Source organism: Leopardus geoffroyi, chromosome A2 (assembly GCF_018350155.1).
Source record: "Leopardus geoffroyi isolate Oge1 chromosome A2, O.geoffroyi_Oge1_pat1.0, whole genome shotgun sequence".
Taxonomy (NCBI): Eukaryota; Metazoa; Chordata; class Mammalia; order Carnivora; family Felidae; genus Leopardus; species Leopardus geoffroyi.
The window spans coordinates 122,180,212-122,198,867 of record NC_059331.1 but is presented as its reverse complement, the minus strand read 5'-3'; the positions used below and the strand labels follow the sequence as shown (position 1 = coordinate 122,198,867).

The window sequence follows — 18,656 nt, the reverse complement described above, 5'->3', positions numbered from 1 at the left end:
GCCGAAGTCAGATGCTCAACTGACTGAGCCACCCAGGTGCCCCCCAAGTTAGTTTTTAATACCCACATAAAATGGCTTGGGCCCCTATTTCTACCCAGACAGAAGGCTCAGCAGGTGCACAAGGGTTTCAAGGGTTTCCAGGGAGATGGCCTTTCCTGGTCATCTGCCACTTGAAGTCCATGTCACCTTCCTTCTTGCCCTCCCCCTGCCCCATTTTATTCCACACATGGCCATTGCTCCTCCTTAGTTGCCTGAGGTGCTTGTATATGGCAGACTTTGCTGGAGGTGTGAGGATAGCTAGAGCAGGGGTGCAGGAGGGCTACGGCACAACCCAGAATGGGCAGTAATGACCGAGACGTCACTGTGCCCAGGTTCCTGGAGGCTTCGCTACCACAGGAGACTTCATGCTGCCTGTCTCCCTCCTCAGGCCATTTTGCGCTCAGACCCTGCCCCCCACAACAACCCCTCCCACCCCATGGCTCCTTTGCTCCCAATTCTGGGTGCTCCCCTCTTGGGGTATGTGGAAACCTCCAGTCCCGGTTAACCTTTTTATGGAAAATAATATATCCTTCCATCCCTATTCCAGGCTAGGATTGAAGCACACTTTTGTTTTATTCAAAAGGAAATAAACAAGTTTTGCTGTATATTTGCTATATATTTCTGGTCACCCTCTCTAGGCATGTAACCCACAAGCAGAAGCCATTCAATTAAGATTTTTTTCTTTAATACATCTCGGATCACCATCTTAAGCAGGACTCCTCCTGCTTGAAGTAGAGAAATTCCAGGACCAAAGGGCAGGGAGGGATCTTTCCCATGGCTTTGGTTTCATTGGTGACTTCGTTGGTGTCTTCAGGTGCATCACGGAGAGAGAGGCGGGCGCCCTGGATCCTGATTGCCCTTCTGCCAGGAAGATACGTGTAGCCAAAGATGAATTTGGGCAAAGTAGCTGCTTGCTCCTTTAGCCATGGAAAAGCAGGGCCACGGTGAGATGGGAATCATTCCATCAGAGTCTCACTCCCACGTTAAGTTGTTGAAAATCAACCGGGAACTTCTGGTCACTCACATTCGCAACACCCAGTGTCTGGTGGACAACTTGCTGAAGAATGACTACTTCTCTTCTGAAGATGCGGAGATCGTGTGTGCCTGCCCCACACAGCCTGACAAGGTACGGGTGACAGGGGCTGGTAGCCAGAAGGGGCTTCTCCCGCTGATCTGAGTGAGGACCTCTGGGAGTTTAGTACATTGGCAGAATTTCCCACTGGGGTCGTTGATAAAACAGAAACGCTGGGGTTATCAGCTGATTACACAATTGCACATTTTGCTTTTTGTGTGCGCATTGAGAGCAGACTCCTCTTACGTCTCTGCTCTCCTCGCTCTGTGTACTGCCTCCCAAACTGGTTGATTTCAATCCACTTTCGAGTAGGAGGAGAGAAAAAGAAAATGACCACCTCACCCCTTAGCAGTGATGTTCATTCAGTGCCTTTAAACTCCAGAGAGCTGCTCACTGCTGGGTAAGGCTCTGAGAATGGCCTTGCCTCTGATTTGGGAACAACTGTGTCCCAGACTGGGTCCACAGTAAAGACTTTTTCATACGCCACTGGAGGAGGTCTTAACAACCCTTAGTTTCATTTTAGCTTTGTGTCATCTCCTGAAAAAGAGAATTGCAAGACTGAACACTCTTTGGGTCAAGGAGTGACAGAACTTGTTTGTCACGTGATCCTGCCAGGCTCTGAGGAGACAGAGGGTTTCTGGGGGAAGCCCAGTAACTGACTTACGTGATTTTTTCGTGCATTTTTAATAATACAAAAAGGCTTTTTTAGGGTGTAACTTCCATGGGGGTCTGTTAGCCCCTTGCTGTGTGGCCCAGCACCCACCTCATTATGCCCAAGAGGTAACTTTCTCCCTGCAACACTCACTCCTGGCCAGCAATAGTGTTGGGTGAAGAGGCACAAGGAGACACAGGAAGAATCCTGGGGGTGGGCACACCTCTTTTTACTTTTGGGTTCATGGAAGCCTCCTGGTTCCTTAGAGCTGTGCGGTCTAATTTCTTACTAAGGTTCGCAAAATTCTGGACCTGGTACAGAGCAAGGGCGAGGAAGTGTCCGAGTTCTTCCTCTACGTGCTCCAGCAACTTGCAGATGCTTACGTGGATCTCAGGCCTTGGCTGTTGGAGACTGGCTTCTCCCCCTCCGAGCTCATTCAGAGCAGAGTTGTCGTCAACACTGACCCAGGTACGAGTCCTCCCCATGGGGGACTGCAGACACCAAGCAAGCAAGGCCCTGGGGTTTGGAAATGCTGCGGTGTGTGGGCCCAGCAGCACATGAAAGCATGGTCCACCACGGTCAGCCCTGGCCTCTACATCAGGCCGTTGGCCCAGTGTTGTGTTCCCTGTTGTCCAAGGGCAGCCTGGGGACTGTGACTGAACCGAGCACACATAGCTGGTCTGATCTGTATAGAGGCCTGTGCAATTGTGGGAATGGCCTCTCTTGTGACCTCTTGGTTACTTACTGTTCTGACATATATAGACAGTTTAATGGTTGCACAAATTCAAGAATGAATTTTTTTCCTCTTTAAAATCTTCCCAGAGATCTCCTCTTTAGTTAGTTAGGTTTATTCCTGGGTATCTTATTGTTTGGGGGTACAATTAATGGCAAATGGGATTGATTCCTTGATTTTTTTTTTCCTGCTGCTTCCCTATTGGTGTATAGAAACGCAACAGATTTCTGCATGTTGGTTTTTATATTCTGTGACTTTGCTGAATTCGTGTATTCTAGCAATTTTTTTGGTGAGTCTTTCACGTTTGCTACATAGAGTTTCATGTTGCCTGCAAATAGTGAAAGTCTGACTTCTTCCTTGCCAATTTGGATGCCTTTTATTTCTTTTTGTTGTCTGATTGCTGAGGCTAAAACTTTCAGTACTATGTTAAATAGTAAGGGTGAGAGTGGACATCCTTGTCTCGATCCTAACCGTAAGGGAAAGGCTCTCAGTTTTTCCCCATTGAGGGTGATATTAGCAATGGGTCTTTCATATATGACCTTTATGTTTGGGGTACAATTAATGGCAACAATTAATGTTGAGGTACGTTCCATCCGTCCCTACTTTGTTGAGGGTTTTTATCAAGAATGGATGCTGTATTTTGTCAAATACTTCTTCTGCATCTACCGAGAGGATCGTATGGTTCTTATCCTTTCTTTTATTAATGTGGTGTATCACGGTGATTGATTTGTGAATATTGAACCAGCCCTGCGGCCCAGGAATAAATCCCATTTGATCATGGTGAATAATTCTTTTTTTTTTTTTCTTAAAGTTTATTTATTTGAGAGAGAGAGAGAGAGAGAGCGCGCGCGCACACAAGCAGGGGACGGGCAGAGAGAGATGAAGAAGGAGAGAGAGAATCCCAAGCAGGCTCCACACTGTCAGCGCAGAACCTGATGCGGGACTCAAACTCATAAACTGTGAGATCATGACCTTAGCTGAAATCAAGAGTCAGACCCTTAACCGACTGAGCCACCCAGATGCCCCAGTGAATAATTCTTTTAATGTATTGTCAAATTCAGTTTGCTAGTATCTTGTCGAGAATTTTTGCATCCATGTTCATCAGGGATATGGGCCTATACTTCTCCTTTTTACTGGGGTCTTTGTCTAATTTTGGAATCAAAGCAATTCTGGCTTTGGAGAATGAGTTTGGAAGTTTTCCTTCTATTTCTATTTTTTTGGAACAGTTCGAGAAGAATAGGTATTAACTCGTCTTCACATGGTCTGTAGGAAGACATCTGGCCCAGGATTCTTATTCGTTGCGGGATTTATTCTAGGCAAATTATTCTTCTGTCACCTCTAGTTGCCAATCCTTATTTCCAAAGCACAGTGGTACTGCATTAGCTAATCCATTAGTCCAACAGGTATTAATGATGTACCCACTATGGGCAAAGGCGTTGTGTTGGTGCCACGGGTTCCGTGTGGAGCAGATCAGACGTGGTTCTTGTTTTCAGAGAGCTCAGAGGCCAGTGAAGGAGCCCCGACGGTAATCACAAAAATGTGTATTTGCACATGGTGGTAAGGACAAGAGCAGTTCAAGCTGCAGTGAGCCCACGTAATCGGGGCCATGATCTGGTCTGGGAACCAGGGAGTCTTCTCTCCATGCCTGTGCTCTCTCTAGTTTGAGACACTTGTTGAAAATATCCTCGCACCAGCGTCCCCGACTCTGATGTTTAAAGAACGTAGTTTGACCTTGAACACAGAAAAAAAAGTACAAAGTACCAGACAATCAGGTGTGTGTTTAGGGGAAACCAGGCCAACCAGCAATGTCAGGGCCAAGCTCTGGCAGATACCTGTGGCCATTGTTAGCACTTAATGCTCCTTCCTGCTTCATTCTGTTTCCTTCCACAGGAGAAAAGAAAAATGTTCCTGCCTGTGATGAATAATTCTTTCAAAAGATGTCTCCACTGGTTCCTTTAACCAGCTACTTTAGTATTGCTTTTAAAGTATGAGTCACTCTGCAAAGCCAGACATGAAAGACTATATATTGCGTGATTCTGTTTATATGAAATGTCCAGAAAAGGCAAACTAATAGAGACAGAAAGAAGATTGGTAGTTGCCTAGGGCCAGGGGCAGAGATTGGCTAGAAGTGGGCTTATGATGGAGATGTTTTAGAACTGGATTGTGGCGGTGTTTGCATAACTTTGCAAATTGAGTAAAAAATCGTTGAGTAGTATACAATGCCTATCGTAAAATATGTGAGTTTATAGTATGTAAGTTATGCCTTACGAAAGCTATAAAAAAAATGTAATTCACAAATTTTAAGCAGGCAGCCAAGCTGGTCTAAGTTGATGGGAAAAAGTTATAGATGAATTTGGAAATGGGCATGTATGTCTCATTTTTGTACCTGACTTATAATTAAAATCCCAAAGTATTTTTAAAGTTTGTTTATTTTGAGAGAAAGAGCTCTCCTGCATGAGTGGGGGAGGGGCAGAGAAAGAATCCCAAGCAGGCTCTGTGCCACCAGCGTGGGGCCCGGTGCGGGGCTTGAACTCAGGAACCGTGAGATCTTGACCTGAGCCCAACTGGGAAGCTTAACCCACTAACCACCTAGCCCCCCACCCACCAAAGTATCTACAAGGCATTTATTGAACAGCCTCTTGTCTGGGGAAGGACCACCTCCCTGTCTGTGTAAGGCCCATCTCTAGCTCAGGTTTGCTTAAGTCCACGCCCAAGAGAGCATGTTACTGCCAGCTCCCCTGTGGGCAGGCGCTAAGTCAGTGACCTTCAGGTTGAATAAGGCTAGTTTTCATCTCAGTTTACTCCGTTTTGGCGATTTGGCACAGCTCATTTATAATCGGGATTAATGTCAAATGTATTTTCTCACCAAAAGTGTTGGCATGTAGTTTTGTAAGACTACCCGTTGTTTTCAGAGCAGAGTGATAAGCAAAAGAATGGTCAAGGCAATCTCTGCCTCAACAATAGGAGTTTCAGGGGATGCCTGGCTGGCCCAGTCAAGGGGGACATATGGCTCTTGATCTCAGGGTTATGAGTTCGAGACCCATGTTGGGTGTAGAGATTACTTAAAGAGTTTCAATGGAACTGGCTGTCTTCCCCCCCCCCCCCCCACGCCAGTGAGCAGGTACACCCAGAAGCTGCGACAGCAACTGGGCCTCGACTCCAAGTTCATCCTGTGCTATGCCCAGAAGGAGGAGCTGTTGCTGGAGGAGATGTACACGGACACCATCGTGGAGCTGGTGGGCTTCAGGAACGAGAGCCTGGGCCTGCTGGGCAGCCTGGCCTGCCTGCTGGACCACTCCACCGGCGTCCTCAGCGAGCAGGGCGAGACCATCTTCATCTTCGGGGACGCCGGCGTGGGCAAGTCCATGCTACTTCAGCGGCTGCAGGGCCTGTGGGCCGCAGGGCTGCTGGACGCGGAGTTCAAGTTCTTCTTCCACTTCCGCTGCCGCGTGTTCAGCTGCTTCAAGGAGGACGACGCGCTGTGCCTGCAGGACCTGCTCTTTAAGCATTACTGCTACCCGGAGCAGGACCCGGATGAGGTGTTCGCCTTCCTGCTGCGCTTCCCCCACACGGCCCTCTTCACCTTCGACGGCCTGGACGAGCTGCACTCGGACTTCGACCTGAGCAGCGTGCCTGACACCTCCTCCCCCTGGGAGCCCGCCCACCCCCTGGCCCTGCTGGCCAACCTGCTCAGCGGGAAGCTGCTCAAGGGCGCCGCCAAGCTGCTCACGGCCCGCACGGGCATCGAGATCCCGCGCCAGCTCCTCCGCAAGAAGGTGTTTCTGCGGGGCTTCTCGCCCAGCCAGCTGCGGGCCTACACCCAGAGGGTGTTCCCCGAGCCCGCCGTGCGGGACCGCCTGCTGGCCCACCTGGAGGCCAACCCCAACCTCTGCAGCCTGTGCGCCGTGCCCCTCTTCTGCTGGATCGTCTTCCGCTGCTTCCAGCACTTCCACAGTCTTGTGGACATCTCCACGCAGCTGCCTGACTGCACGGTGACCCTGACCGACGTCTTCCTGCTGATCACCGAGGTCCACCTGAACAGGACGCAGCCCACCAGCCTGGTCCAGCGGAACACGCGCAGCCGGACGGAGACCTTCCGCGCCGGCGGCGCCGCCTTGCGCTCCCTGGGGCGGGTGGCCCACCAGGGCATGGAGAAGAACCTCTTTGTCTTTGGCCAGGAGGACGTGCGGGCCGCCGAGGTGCAGGACGGAGAGCTGCAGCTGGGCTTCCTGCGGGCCGTGCCAGAGCAGGGCCTCGGGGGTGACCAGCAGGCCTATGAGTTTTTCCACGTCACCCTCCAGGCCTTCTTTACCGCCTTCTTTCTCGTGGCGGACGACCAGGTAGGCACGCAGCAGCTGCTCAGGTTCTTCCGGGAGTGTGGGCTTCCTGGCGAGGCGGCTGTGGAGTCCTGCTACCCCTCCTTTCTCCCTGTGCGGTGTCTGAGGGGCCCCGGCCTGGCCGGGGAGGACCTCTTCAAGAACAAGGATCACTTCCAGTTCACCAACCTCTTCCTGTGCGGGCTGTTGTCCAAGGCCAAGCAGAAACTCCTGCGGCACCTGGTGCCCGCCGCGGTCCTGCGGAGAAAGCGCAAGGCCCTGTGGGCGCACCTGTTTGCCAGCGTGCGGGCCCACCTGAAGAGCCTGCCCCGGCTCCAGTACGAGGGCTACAACCAGGTGCAGGCCATGCCCACCTTCATCTGGATGCTGCGCTGCATCTACGAGACGCAGAGCGAGAAGGTGGGGCGGCTGGCGGCCAAGGGCATCTGTGCGAACTACCTCAAGCTGACCTACTGCAACGCCTGCTCGGCCGACTGCAGCGCCCTCTCGTTCGTCCTGCGCCACCTCCGCAAGCGGCTCGCCCTGGACCTGGACAACAACAACCTCAACGACTATGGCGTGCGGGAGCTGCAGCCCTGCTTTAGCCGTCTCTCCGTCATCAGGTGAAGCCGCCAGGCACAGGGAGCAGCCGGGCGGGGCGGGGGGGGGGGGGGGGGGCGGGCTGAGCTCGGGGAAACACCAGGAGGAGCCTCCTGGGGTAGGAGCTCCTGAAATACCCTGGCACTCGTGACCCCTGGTGTGGGGGCACCCAAGCCTATTCTATCTCACAGTGGCAGACAGCTGGGAGAGAAGCCTCTGCAGCGGGCAGAGCTGGGTCGGCCCGGCTGGGCATCGAGTGAGTTGCTTAGCCTCTCTGAGCCCTCATCTGGAAGAAGGAGACGCTGGTATCCTAGCAATTACAGTAATAACAACTGGCCTTTATTGAGAAAGGGTGAAGTGCATTACAAGCTTTATCTGATTTAATCCTCTTAGCGACCCTCTAAGGTGGTAGGGACTCTTACCTTCATTTTGGCAAACGAGGGTGTGGAGGCACAGAGATGTTGTCAAGGTCACACAGCAGGGCCATGGTAGAGGCAGAATCCTAAAGAATGAATCTTTTGAGATTCATGGGAGGCTCAAAGATAGCCAGTGAGGGGTTTCTGGCACGTGGGTGCTTTTGGGATTGCATAAAAAGCAGACTGTGTGCTCACTGGCCTCTGTTACTTTCCACGATCAAAGCCAGCTGCCCTGAGCTGCCAGGGATCTTAGTACAGAATGCTCACTTTCGAGTGGTTTCCTGTTTGATGGTTTAGAGGAAGGAGGCCAGTCTGCTTTCTCCTGTTAGCATTTCCTGTATAAAATACAGCTTTTCCATCTCTCTGACGGTATCAGTTCTCCATAACTTGGCTCATGCATTTCTGATGGGGAGAGGGGATTTGGAACTGGTTCTGGGTACCTGTTACACCGATGCTAGAGTGTACTTTATGTGGGGGCAGTGAGATGCAAGGAGCCCAGGCCTGTGCTCTCCGCCTGGGGCACTCTCACACACCGTGGCCTCCCTGTGCTCATCTCCTAAGATGGAGTGCTCCAAGGTGGTGCTCCTGCCCCAAGTAGCTATCTTTGGAGCCCAGGCTGTCTTCAGCCTTACAGTGGCCTTGCTGCCCTCACTACCTGATTTCCACCTCTTGGCCCAATATAGCTGCTTAGTTCCAGCCATTCTGTTGACGTTCCAGCCTCCAGGAAGAAGAAGGGGCAAGCAAAGAAGGACATACCTCATTCTTTTGAGAACTTGTCAGCTATGGCTAATGAGACTTCTGCTTACATTTCACAGGGGCAAACTTAATCATGTGCCCTGTTCAAAAAAGGGGGGATCCTATTTCTAAGAAAACACAGATATTGGAAGTGACTAGCAGCCTCTGCCACCCTGGGATGGCCATGCAGTGTGTGTACACAGTGTGCCCCAGCACCAAGGTGGGCACCTTGGGAGGAGGGGCCGTGAGTAGCTGACCTGATCATTTTGACGTGGCCTAAAAATCAAACGTGTTCAGCCTTTCACTTATTAGAGAGGTCAGCTTGCTGGCACAGTTTGTCCCAGGGTTTGTGTTTGTAAATCAAGTTTTATTGGAACATAGCCACACCCATATGTTTACATATCAGCTGCTTCACACTATAAAATTTTTTTTTTTTTACCATTTATTCAGTTTTGAGAGAGAGCGCGCAAGCAGGAGTGGGGGAGGGGCAGAGAGAGAGGGAGACACAGAATCGGAAGCAGGCTCCAGGCTCTGAGCCATCAGCCCAGAGCCTGACGTGGGGCTCGAACTCACAAACCATGAGTTCGTGACCTGAGCTGAAGTCGGGCGCTTAACCGACTGAGCCACCCAGGCGCCCCACAGTTGCTTCATACCGTGGAGCCAAATAATTGCAATAGAGACCACATGGTCCTCAGAGCCTCACATATTTGCTCTGTGGCCTTTTACAGAAAAAGTTTGCTGACCCTTGGATTACTGTTTCACCCACCCCTGCTCCCTCACTCTCCTCCATCCCTGAGCCTTCCTCTGTCCCTCAGCCTCAGGTAAACGACGGGGTGAAGGATTGAGAAAATCAGGGTAGTTTGTTACACAGATTGCTTGGTAGTAAAAAAAAAAAAAAAATCACATATTAGCCACATCAGAATATCCTGTTAGTACAGGGACTGTGCAGAACAGTTCCCGTGAATTGCCGGCCCTTGTGCAGGAGAGATCCATCATCCCGAAGGCTCTCTTTTCCTGCCCCCATCTGTAAATGTGACCCCCAGATGGGGAGGCTGTTGGTGCTGCGGGTGAGACAGTTCTTGTGGGGACTGTCCAGCCTTTCGCAGGACACCTGATAGCTCTGGCCCCCCCTTGCCAGGTGGCGGGGCCTTCCCTCCCCGAGCCTTGCCATCACTATAAGCCGCTCCACACGTTTCCAAATCCACAGCCCCTGCTGTGTTGTGAGAGCCACAGAGAAGGCCTGACCGACACGTAGGCCACCCGCAAATGCAGGCTATGAGAGGTGACTGGCCTCACGTGTCCTTTATGTGTCTCTCGTAGCCCTCATGTCTAGTCAGGGCTCTGCTGTAGTCTTGCTGACGGGCCACTTCCGCGTGGGTCTGTTGGCCCCACGACGCCCAGATCCTTTAGGAGCTCTGTGGCTGATTGCCATGGCCACTGTCTCAGGGGAGCGTTTATAGCTGGGAAAACTCCAGGACCTACAGGCTTCTGGATCTTGTGGCCTTCATACTCGTCCATAGTGAGCAGCTGCCGTGATTCAACTTCCTTTGCTGTTTTGTTTCAGACTCAGCGTAAACCAGATCACTGACAGCGGGGTAAAGGTGTTATGTGAAGAGCTGACCAAATACAAAATTCTGACGTTTTTAGGGTACGTATTCCTCAACAGCACCAGATCAGTTGTGTAGTAATAATACAGAGGAGCAGGAAACTGCCGTTCGTGCGAGTCACTGGAGGGTTGGAATGATGGCCGAGCCACCAGAAAGAGCCCTGGACAGGGGGCCAGGAGTCTTGGGTTCTGCTCTTGGCTCGGCCAGCAGCCCACTCTTTGAGCAAGCCCAGAAGTGTCTTTCACTTGTCTATTGAGATCCTAATCCAGGCCAGTATTTTACAAGCGGTGACTGGGGGTTGCTGAGGGAGTGGCTAGGGCTGCCTTTTATAAATGCCAGATGCTGTTTACGTATTAGATTGTGGATCCACAATCCCTCATCCAGAGCCCTGAGCGAAAGACACAAATCCGGAGTCAGCGTATGTGCCGTGTAAAAGTGATGTGGCCAGTGAGGTCGAGGGCGTTACCCGGGTTTCAAGTAATTGAATCTGCCTGCAGCAAAACGTATGAATATTCAGAGCAGTGGGGATAAAGCCCACAAAAGGCTCCACATCAGTCGCCAAACTGCTGAGCACTTGAAACCTGTCTGTTTATCACTTTCTGCTTTTTTCTGCCTTCTTGTTGAATTGGTACGAGGCAGTAAAATGACTAACAGGGAGACGGGAGCTTCCAACACTCACTGTCCCTCAAGCTGCTGCTTGTGACCTTAATCGAAAAATACCCATCACTTGCTGCTTGACTGGTCGCACATAATCATCCTAATGACCCCGTGGGGGCACGGTGATTCTTCCTCGTCATCGCAGAGGCAGAAGCAGAGGCTGGGAAAGTGGCGGAGCTGGCTCTGCACCCGGCCTTCGAGACCCCCGAGCCCCAAACTGCTCTCTGCGTGCCCTTCCTCTCTCCTTTCAGCCCAGACTTCAGGTATCGGCAGCCAGCACATACCCACTTAAAAATGTCCCGTGGGGACGCGAGAATAAAAGGGACAGACAGCGCAAGGAACGTGGTGATACTGTGAGAGCATCGTCTGGTGACCGACGGTGGCCACGCTTGTAGTGAACATAATATAACTCGTAGACCTGTGGATTCACTATGTTGTACACCTGAAAGTAATGCAACACTGTGTCAACTGTACCAAGAAAAAAAAAAAAACCCAAAAAAGCCGACACCGGGGGTCCCAAAGTCTCACGCTGTGCTCTCTCTCCAAGCCTGTATAACAACCAGATCACCGATGTCGGAGCCCGGTACATCGCCAGAATCCTGGACGAGTGCAAGGGCCTCACGCACTTGAAGTGAGTGGGCTGGGTGTGGCGGCTTATTCGGGAGCCCCTGTGGGTCACCCCTTCATCATTCAGACACAGAATATAAGTCATGAGAAGGTGCATTCGCCCTAAAGCCTTCCGCTTGCCCCAGGCCACATGGGTCAAATTGAGACCTGTGTGTGGAAAGGAGAGCTGACCGCAGGGGGGAATCATGCCCTGAGGGTGAGGCAGGGCCACCTACCTTGGGGGGAAATCTTGGCAAGGGAGCTCTGTGGGGCCTCTTCTAATAAATCACTGATCCCATTCGTGACAGCTCCACCCTCACGACCGAATCATCTCCAAGGGCCTTACCTCCTAATCCCATCACCTTAGGGGTTAGGATTTGAGAATATGGATTTGGGGGGAACACAGCCATTCAGACATAGCACCCATCTGGTTGCAAGCAGGGGCTTGATCCTCGGTCCCGTCACAGAAATGCTCTGCCAAAGGTGACGGAGCACCAGGCCCGGAGGAGCCCCTGGAACGGCACTGGGGCCGGGAACACACACAGGCTGGCCACTTGCACTTGAACGGGGCGCCTCCCTGGCCTGCTGATGGAAAGGAGTGACGTTTAAAGACGGTTATTTACGGGTCCCTAAGTTTCGGCAGAGACCGCGACCACCTCCTGGAGAGGAATCCGGCGGCTCTCCTTAGGGCTTTGGGTCCTTCCTCGAGCGGAAGCCCAGGGCATGGGTGCCGCGGGTCCCAGGGCAAAGCCCACACCTCCCAAGAGGGGCCCCGCACTGGGGACAAGGGTGCTGACGGCGGAGTCCCCTCCCAGCTGGGAGCTGACCTGCGCACGGCTCTCTCTGCAGACTGGGGGAGAACAAAATAACGAGTGAAGGAGGAAAGTGTCTCGCCCTGGCTGTGAAGAACAGCAAGTCCATCTTTGAAGTTGGGTGAGTAGAGGCAGAGGCACCTAAGCCTGTCCTGGGCGCGAGAGCGCCCAGAGGGCCGCTGGGGCCGGCTGTGGGGAGGCCGCAGAGGGCATCCTCCCTGGCGCGCCTCTGGCTTCTGCACGGGGACCGGGAACCGTTTGGGGAAGTCAGCTGCGCAGACTTTTATTTCATTGCTGCACAAGCCCGTGATGGCCACCAGCAAACGGAGGGGGTGCCGTTCTAGCCCGAGGTGGTAAGCTTCTGCGGGCCGATGTTCTTCATCTTGGGAAGGCGTTTTAAGAAGATTTATGATTTTATGGGGCGCCTGGGTGGCGCAGTCGGTTAAGCGCCTGACTTCAGCCAGGTCACGATCTCGCGGTCCGTGAGTTCGATCCCCGCGTCAGGCTCTGGGCTGATGGCTCAGAGCCTGGAGCCTGTTTCCGATTCTGTGTCTCCCTCTCTCTCTGCCCCTCCCCCATTCATGCTCTGTCTCTCTCTGTCCCAAAAATAAATAAATGTTGAAAAAAAAAAAAAGATTTATGATTTTAGAGAGAGCGAGTGAGCATGTGTGGGAGTGGAGGAGGGGCAGAGAGGGAGGAAGACAGAGGATCCCAGGCAGGCTCTGTGCGGATGGCAGGGAGCCCGATGTGGGGCTTGAACTCATGAACCGTGAGATCATGACCCGAGCTGAAGTCGGATGCTTAAGTGACTGAGACACCCAGGTGCCCCCGGGGGCTTGTTTTGTTTTGTTTTGTTTTGTTTATTGTGGTAAAATACATATAAGAGCTACTGTCTTAACTATCTTTAGGTATACAGTTCAGGGACATTACGTACACTCGTTAGTCGTGCGGCCATCACCCCCATCCATCTCCAGAACCCTTTCCATCTTGCAAAAAAGCGACTCTCTACCCGTTAGACGATAATTCCCCCTTCTCCCTTCCTCCCAGCCCCTGGCCACCACCCTTCTGCTACCTGTCCCTGTGAATTTGACTGCCGTGAGTACGTCACCTAAGTGGAGTCATACAGCATGTGTCGCTTTGTCACTGGCTTCCTTCACTCGGCCCAGGGTCCTCGAGGTTCATCTGTGTTGTAGCATGTGTTGGAATTTCCTTCCTTTTTAAGGCGGAGTAGCGGTTCATTGGCTATATCTTGTCCATTCATCTGGGCACTTGGGTGGCTTCCACATTTTAGCGACCGTGAACAGTGCTGCTATGAACGTGGGTGTTCAAATGTCTCATTGATTTCTGGGGGCTGTGTCCCCAGAAGTGGAATTGTTGGATCGGCCGGTCATTCTATTTTAAGATAATTTTTTTTAATGTTTATTTTTAAGATAGGGAGTGTGTGAGCACAAGTGGGGGAGGGGCAGAGAGAGAGGGAGACACAGAATCCGAAGCAGGCTCCAGGCTCTGAGCTGTCAGCACAGAGCCCGACGTGGGGCTTGAACTCACGGACCACGGGATCATGACCTGAGCCGAAGCTGGATGCTTAACTGACTGAGCCACCCAGGCGCCCCTGGTGATTCTGTCTTTAATTTTGTGAGGGCCCACCACACTGTTTCCCACCAGCAGTGCATCCAGGTTTTCCGTGCCCTCCCCGCCCCATCGCTTGTCATTTTCTGCTCTTTTTGATGGTAACCACCCTAACAGGAACGAGGTAGTATCTCATTATGGTTTGGACTCCAGAGGCTTTTTAAAAAAGCTTTTTATAGCATTATAATTTTTACCTGATTACAAAAGAAACACCGATAACTTTATCTGGAAACTGTGACGAATACGAAAAAGATAATAAATATCATCTCAGAAATATTCTCAACACCTGAGGTCGGTTAAGCTTTTGTGTTCTCTCATGCAGTGTGTGCTCGCCACTGGTTTTTTTTTTTAAATCTAGTAGAGGGGCGCCTGGGTGGCTCAGTCGGTTGGGCGGCCGACTTCAGCTCAGGTCATAATCTCGTGGTCCGTGAGTTCGAGCCCCACGTCAGGCTCTGTGCTGACAGCTCGGAGCCTGGAGCCTGTTTCGGATTCTGTGTCTCCCTCTCTCTCTGACCCTCCCCCGTTCATGCTCTGTCTCTCTCTGTCTCAAAAATAAATAAACGTTAAAAAAAATTTTTTTTTTAAACTCTAGTAGAGGTCAGGCTATATGTACAGAATTTTATTCCTTTTCACTTAATCTCATGAGTAGTTTTCCCCTTCATTAAAAATTTGATATCGTTCAATTGTATAGTACACGTACTTTTTTTTTTTTTTTTGTAGTTTCAAGTTTTTATTTAAATTCCAGTTAGTTAATATTTAGTATAATATTAGTTTCAGGAGTAGAATTTAGTGAGTCATTGCTTACATATAATACCCAGTGCTCATTACAGCCAGTGCCTATTTTATTTTATATTTATTAAATTTAATTTTGAGGGAGCGAGGCGGGGAGGGGCAGAGAGAGGGAGAGACAGAATCCCAAGCAGGCTGTCTACTGTAAGCAGCAGAGCCCAGCGTGGGGCTGGAACCCACAAACTGTGAGATCATGACCTGAGCTGAAACCAAGAGTTGAACGCTTAACCGTCTGAGCCACCTCTGACTCCCTCTGACTTAGTTCGCTCAGCATAATACCCTCTAACTCCGTCCACATTGGTGGAAGTGGCAAGATTTCGTCTTTTTGAATGGCCGAGTAATATTCCGTTGTATATATCTACCACGTTTGCTTTATCCGTTCATCTGTCAATGGACATTGGGACTCTTTCCATGCTTTGGCTGTTGTTGATAGTGCTGCTATAAACATGGGGGTGCCTGTGCCCTCTCAAATCTGTATTTTTGTACTCTTTGGGTAAATACCTGGTAGTGCAATTGCTGGGTCCTAGGGTAGTTCTATTTTTACCTTTTTGAGGAACCTCCATACTGTTTTCCACAGTGGCTGCACCAGTTGGCGTTCCCACCAGCAGTGTTAAGAGGTTCCCCTTTTCTCCACCTCCTCCTGTACACATACTCTCTGTACAAAATACTGAGAATTCATTCCAGGGCTTTAGCGTCCCCAGGAGGGATGGTGGCAGGGCACAGGGCATGTTGCCCAGGCAGCCCCAGGTCCACTGTGCATGGGCTGGGCAGGCAGTGCCCTCAGCCTAATAACAATAGCTGTCGCCTGCCATAGGCCAGGTGCTGTTCTAAGGGCTTTGCATATGTTAACTTAATCCTCGTAACAACTCTAGGGGGAATTTTCTTATTAGCCCCATTTTACCGATGAGGAGACAAAGATCCAAGAGCTTATATCATTCACCCAAGTGAACCTTAAATCCAGATAAAAATCCAGTTAAAACGGGAGGCCAGCGGTGTGGCTCTGGAGCCCAGCATCCTGCCGCGCAGACCCTCGCAGGTTATCCGCTGTGGGGAAGGAGGGGGCGAGGCTTCATTATTGCTGCTCCCCCCTAGACCACATCGGCCCGCCAGCACGCTGTAGTAGGGTCCTCTTCCGGAAAAGCAGCGTTGCTGGTGAGGTTTCCAAGGGTGCTTCCTGATCTTTGCTTCCTGGAAGACTGACTGTGTCTTCACCAATGTCTCACGCCCTGGCACCGAGCCAAATGGATGCTGGAGTTGGCGATTCCACAGGCCTCCTGTTTAGGCTTCTGCAAACCTGTCTCCTCCGCGAGGGGCATCTGGGACTGCCTTGTGCTCAGACACCTCCACCCCCCCCCCCCCCCCCACGCCTCTCAGAAAGCCCAGCGGCGTGAACTTAGTCTCTAATTGTGCAACTACCTGATGGGCTTCTGTTCCCGAGGCTTCTGCTGCTCTTACCCTTACATTTCCCTTTGAATTGGAAACCGAGAGCAGCTCACTAAGGGGCTGGTGTGGGAATCTGCTCCAGGCCACGGCTCCAGGGACAGAGGACAGACATCTGCCGGTGAGTGTCCCGTGGGCTCGGCCACCAGCAGAAAGTGAGTGGTGAGCGCAGGCTAACATTCACCGTCTTGCCTCTGCCCTCAGGATGTGGGGCAACAGAATCGGTGACGAAGGAGCAAAGGCCTTTGCAGAGGCTCTGAGGAACCACCCCAGCCTGACCAACCTGAGGTAAGCGCTGCCTTCCAAGACCCGCTGTCCCCAGGGTCCAACCTGGTCACTCGGTTGTACCTCGTGGTTGCCAGGGAGGAGCCGAAGGGACGCGGGTGGTTGGCTTTCCTAAGAGAGAAGGTATTTGCATGTGCGTGTGTGGGATTTTTTTAAGAACATCTTTATTGACACGTCAGAGGCATTACTGTTCGTCGTTCAGCTTGGTGACTTGACGAACGTACACACCAGTGTAACCACCACCTGGATTAAGACCTAGGCCGTTGCCACGGCGGGGAAGAGACATCTCAGCAGTCTGCCCAGGTCCCTTGGGAGTTGGAAGTGGGGTGGAATTCTTAAGTCCCGACAAAACTGGAAGGGATGCCATCCGTTTCGCATTCACAGGACGGTGCTGAGACAGAGGGGGACCCTTCATCTCGGTAAAGACATCCTCCTCCCTGGCCTTCCTGGAGGCCTCGGGCCAAACCTCGGAGCCTTGGGCATCTCCGTGTTGCTCAGGTCCTTCCTAACACTGAAAGAGAGTCCAACATAGTGGGGGCAGTAGCAGACTTTCTTCTTTATGAGAACAGAGGAAACTTCTCCGGGTCTCATCAATGGGCACCTGGAAAACGTCAGCCACCTGAAGCAGAGCCCTCCCAGCCCCCCCACCGTCTGCCTGTGACCAGGTCTCACTGGTGTTCCATGTCCTGTCTGGACTCTCCTTGACACGTCTGTGCCTGTCCTGATGCTCGGGGAGTATGCTCTGGGACAACAGCAGGCAAGGCTGAGCACTTCTGCTTCCTGCCTCGAGTCAGGAGCCACCTCCCAGCAGCATCTTCCGGGTGTTTCGGTCACTGAAGCCAAAGCCAAGTGTAGACGTGTCTCTGATAATTGACCCCAAGTGTTTTCCTTCCTAGTCTTGCATTCAACGGCATCTCTACGGAGGGTGGAAAGAGCCTCGCCCAGGCCCTGCAGTGGAACACCTCTCTGAGAATATTCTGGTAATAAGCAAAGCCATTTTGAGAGGCTGGGTCTCAGGGACTCTTCCAGAGACCGCACAGCCTGGAATCCTAACTGAAAAGCCGCCTTTTAATTGAAAAGGCCCTAGGCCTTTCCTCAGTGTTGGGTTGATAGTTTTAATTTCTTCTTAGAATAGAAAGCAGCCATTCCTAGAAGCACAGACAGGTGTACAGAAGGGGGACGGGGACCCCAGGAGCATGGGTTCCACCTTAGCCGCCTTTGCCAGCCTCAGCCTCAGCCTCAGGAAAACCCGAAGGCTGGCCATTCTGTCAGGATGATGCTTAGGAGACCCTCAGATACGCCTTGCAGAGTCCAGCCTTCATGCACTTGGCTCAAACTTTTCTCCCTACCTCCTCTTAAACTGCCTTCTTCATGCTGCTTCCTCCTTCCCCAGTAGCCACATCACAAATTGGCCTTCAGGTCCCAGCCCACCTGTCACCTCTCCCCAGAAGCCCATGTTCCTCACCCCTCTTCGTACTCCTTTAGTGTATGCTGCCTTCTGACAGTGCTTTTTTTTTGGTTTTGGTTTCCTTTTTCTCATTTGCTCTATTTCAATTCTATTTCTTTGTATTTTCTCTACTTGCCTTCCAAGGGAGGGAGCTATCAGCGAAGTTGGTTAAGCACGACAGTGTCATCATCTTGAGAGTTCTGATACTAGACCTTCTGGCCATTAGATGTATTTTCAATGGTTTTCCTCTAAACAAAATCCTTAAAAATGTTTTTAAAATAAATATCTAAAAAACCTGTAAGAAACTCGAAAAGTCGGAAGGGAAAGTACTTCCTCCCTTGTGTTTCCCAGATAGAACCTTTCTCTTCTAGCCTCCTAGCACTTGAAAGCATGCTTGTATGTACATCGCTTTTCTTACAACATGGAATAGCATTTAGCAAATGACTTTAAAAAACATCTCAACTGTGTAGTGTCCGCATTTTACATGTCCTCTTATGTCAGGATTTCTCCATCTATTGACGGAGTCAATAGTCTATTGACTATTGACTTCTCCATCTCAACACTATTGACATTTTGGTCCAAATCCTCTTTCTTGTAAGAGGCTGTCCTGTTCAGTATAGGATGTTTCGCAGAATCCCAGGCATCTACCCATTAGCAGTACGTCCCCCCCCACAATTGTGATGATCAAAAATGTATCCAGATGTTGACAAATGTCCCCTGGAGGGGAAAGCACCCAGCTGAGAACCACTACTCTACACAGATAGTAAGAATGCCAATACCCAGCATTTCTCGAGGAATGCATTATTCTCTGCCTTTTATAC

The 18,656-nt window shown here is 51.2% G+C and overlaps 1 protein-coding gene across 12 annotated transcripts in view; it reads left to right on the top strand.

Annotated features, from left to right (window-relative positions):
- The window catches only part of NOD1 (nucleotide binding oligomerization domain containing 1), a 78,388-nt gene that overhangs the window by 38,073 nt on the left and 21,659 nt on the right, over positions 1-18,656 (top strand). For 6 of the 12 annotated variants that reach the window (XM_045495203.1, XM_045495205.1, XM_045495206.1 and 3 more), the window contains 8 exons: positions 854-1,165; positions 2,057-2,231; positions 5,611-7,435; positions 10,128-10,211; positions 11,375-11,458; positions 12,283-12,366; positions 16,308-16,391; positions 17,285-17,368. In XM_045495203.1, the coding sequence (XP_045351159.1) occupies positions 965-1,165; positions 2,057-2,231; positions 5,611-7,435; positions 10,128-10,211; positions 11,375-11,458; positions 12,283-12,366; positions 16,308-16,391; positions 17,285-17,368 (2,621 nt within the window). In that variant the 5' untranslated portion in view covers positions 854-964. The other 6 variants (XM_045495210.1, XR_006716415.1, XM_045495211.1 and 3 more) reach the window with 6 other exon arrangements.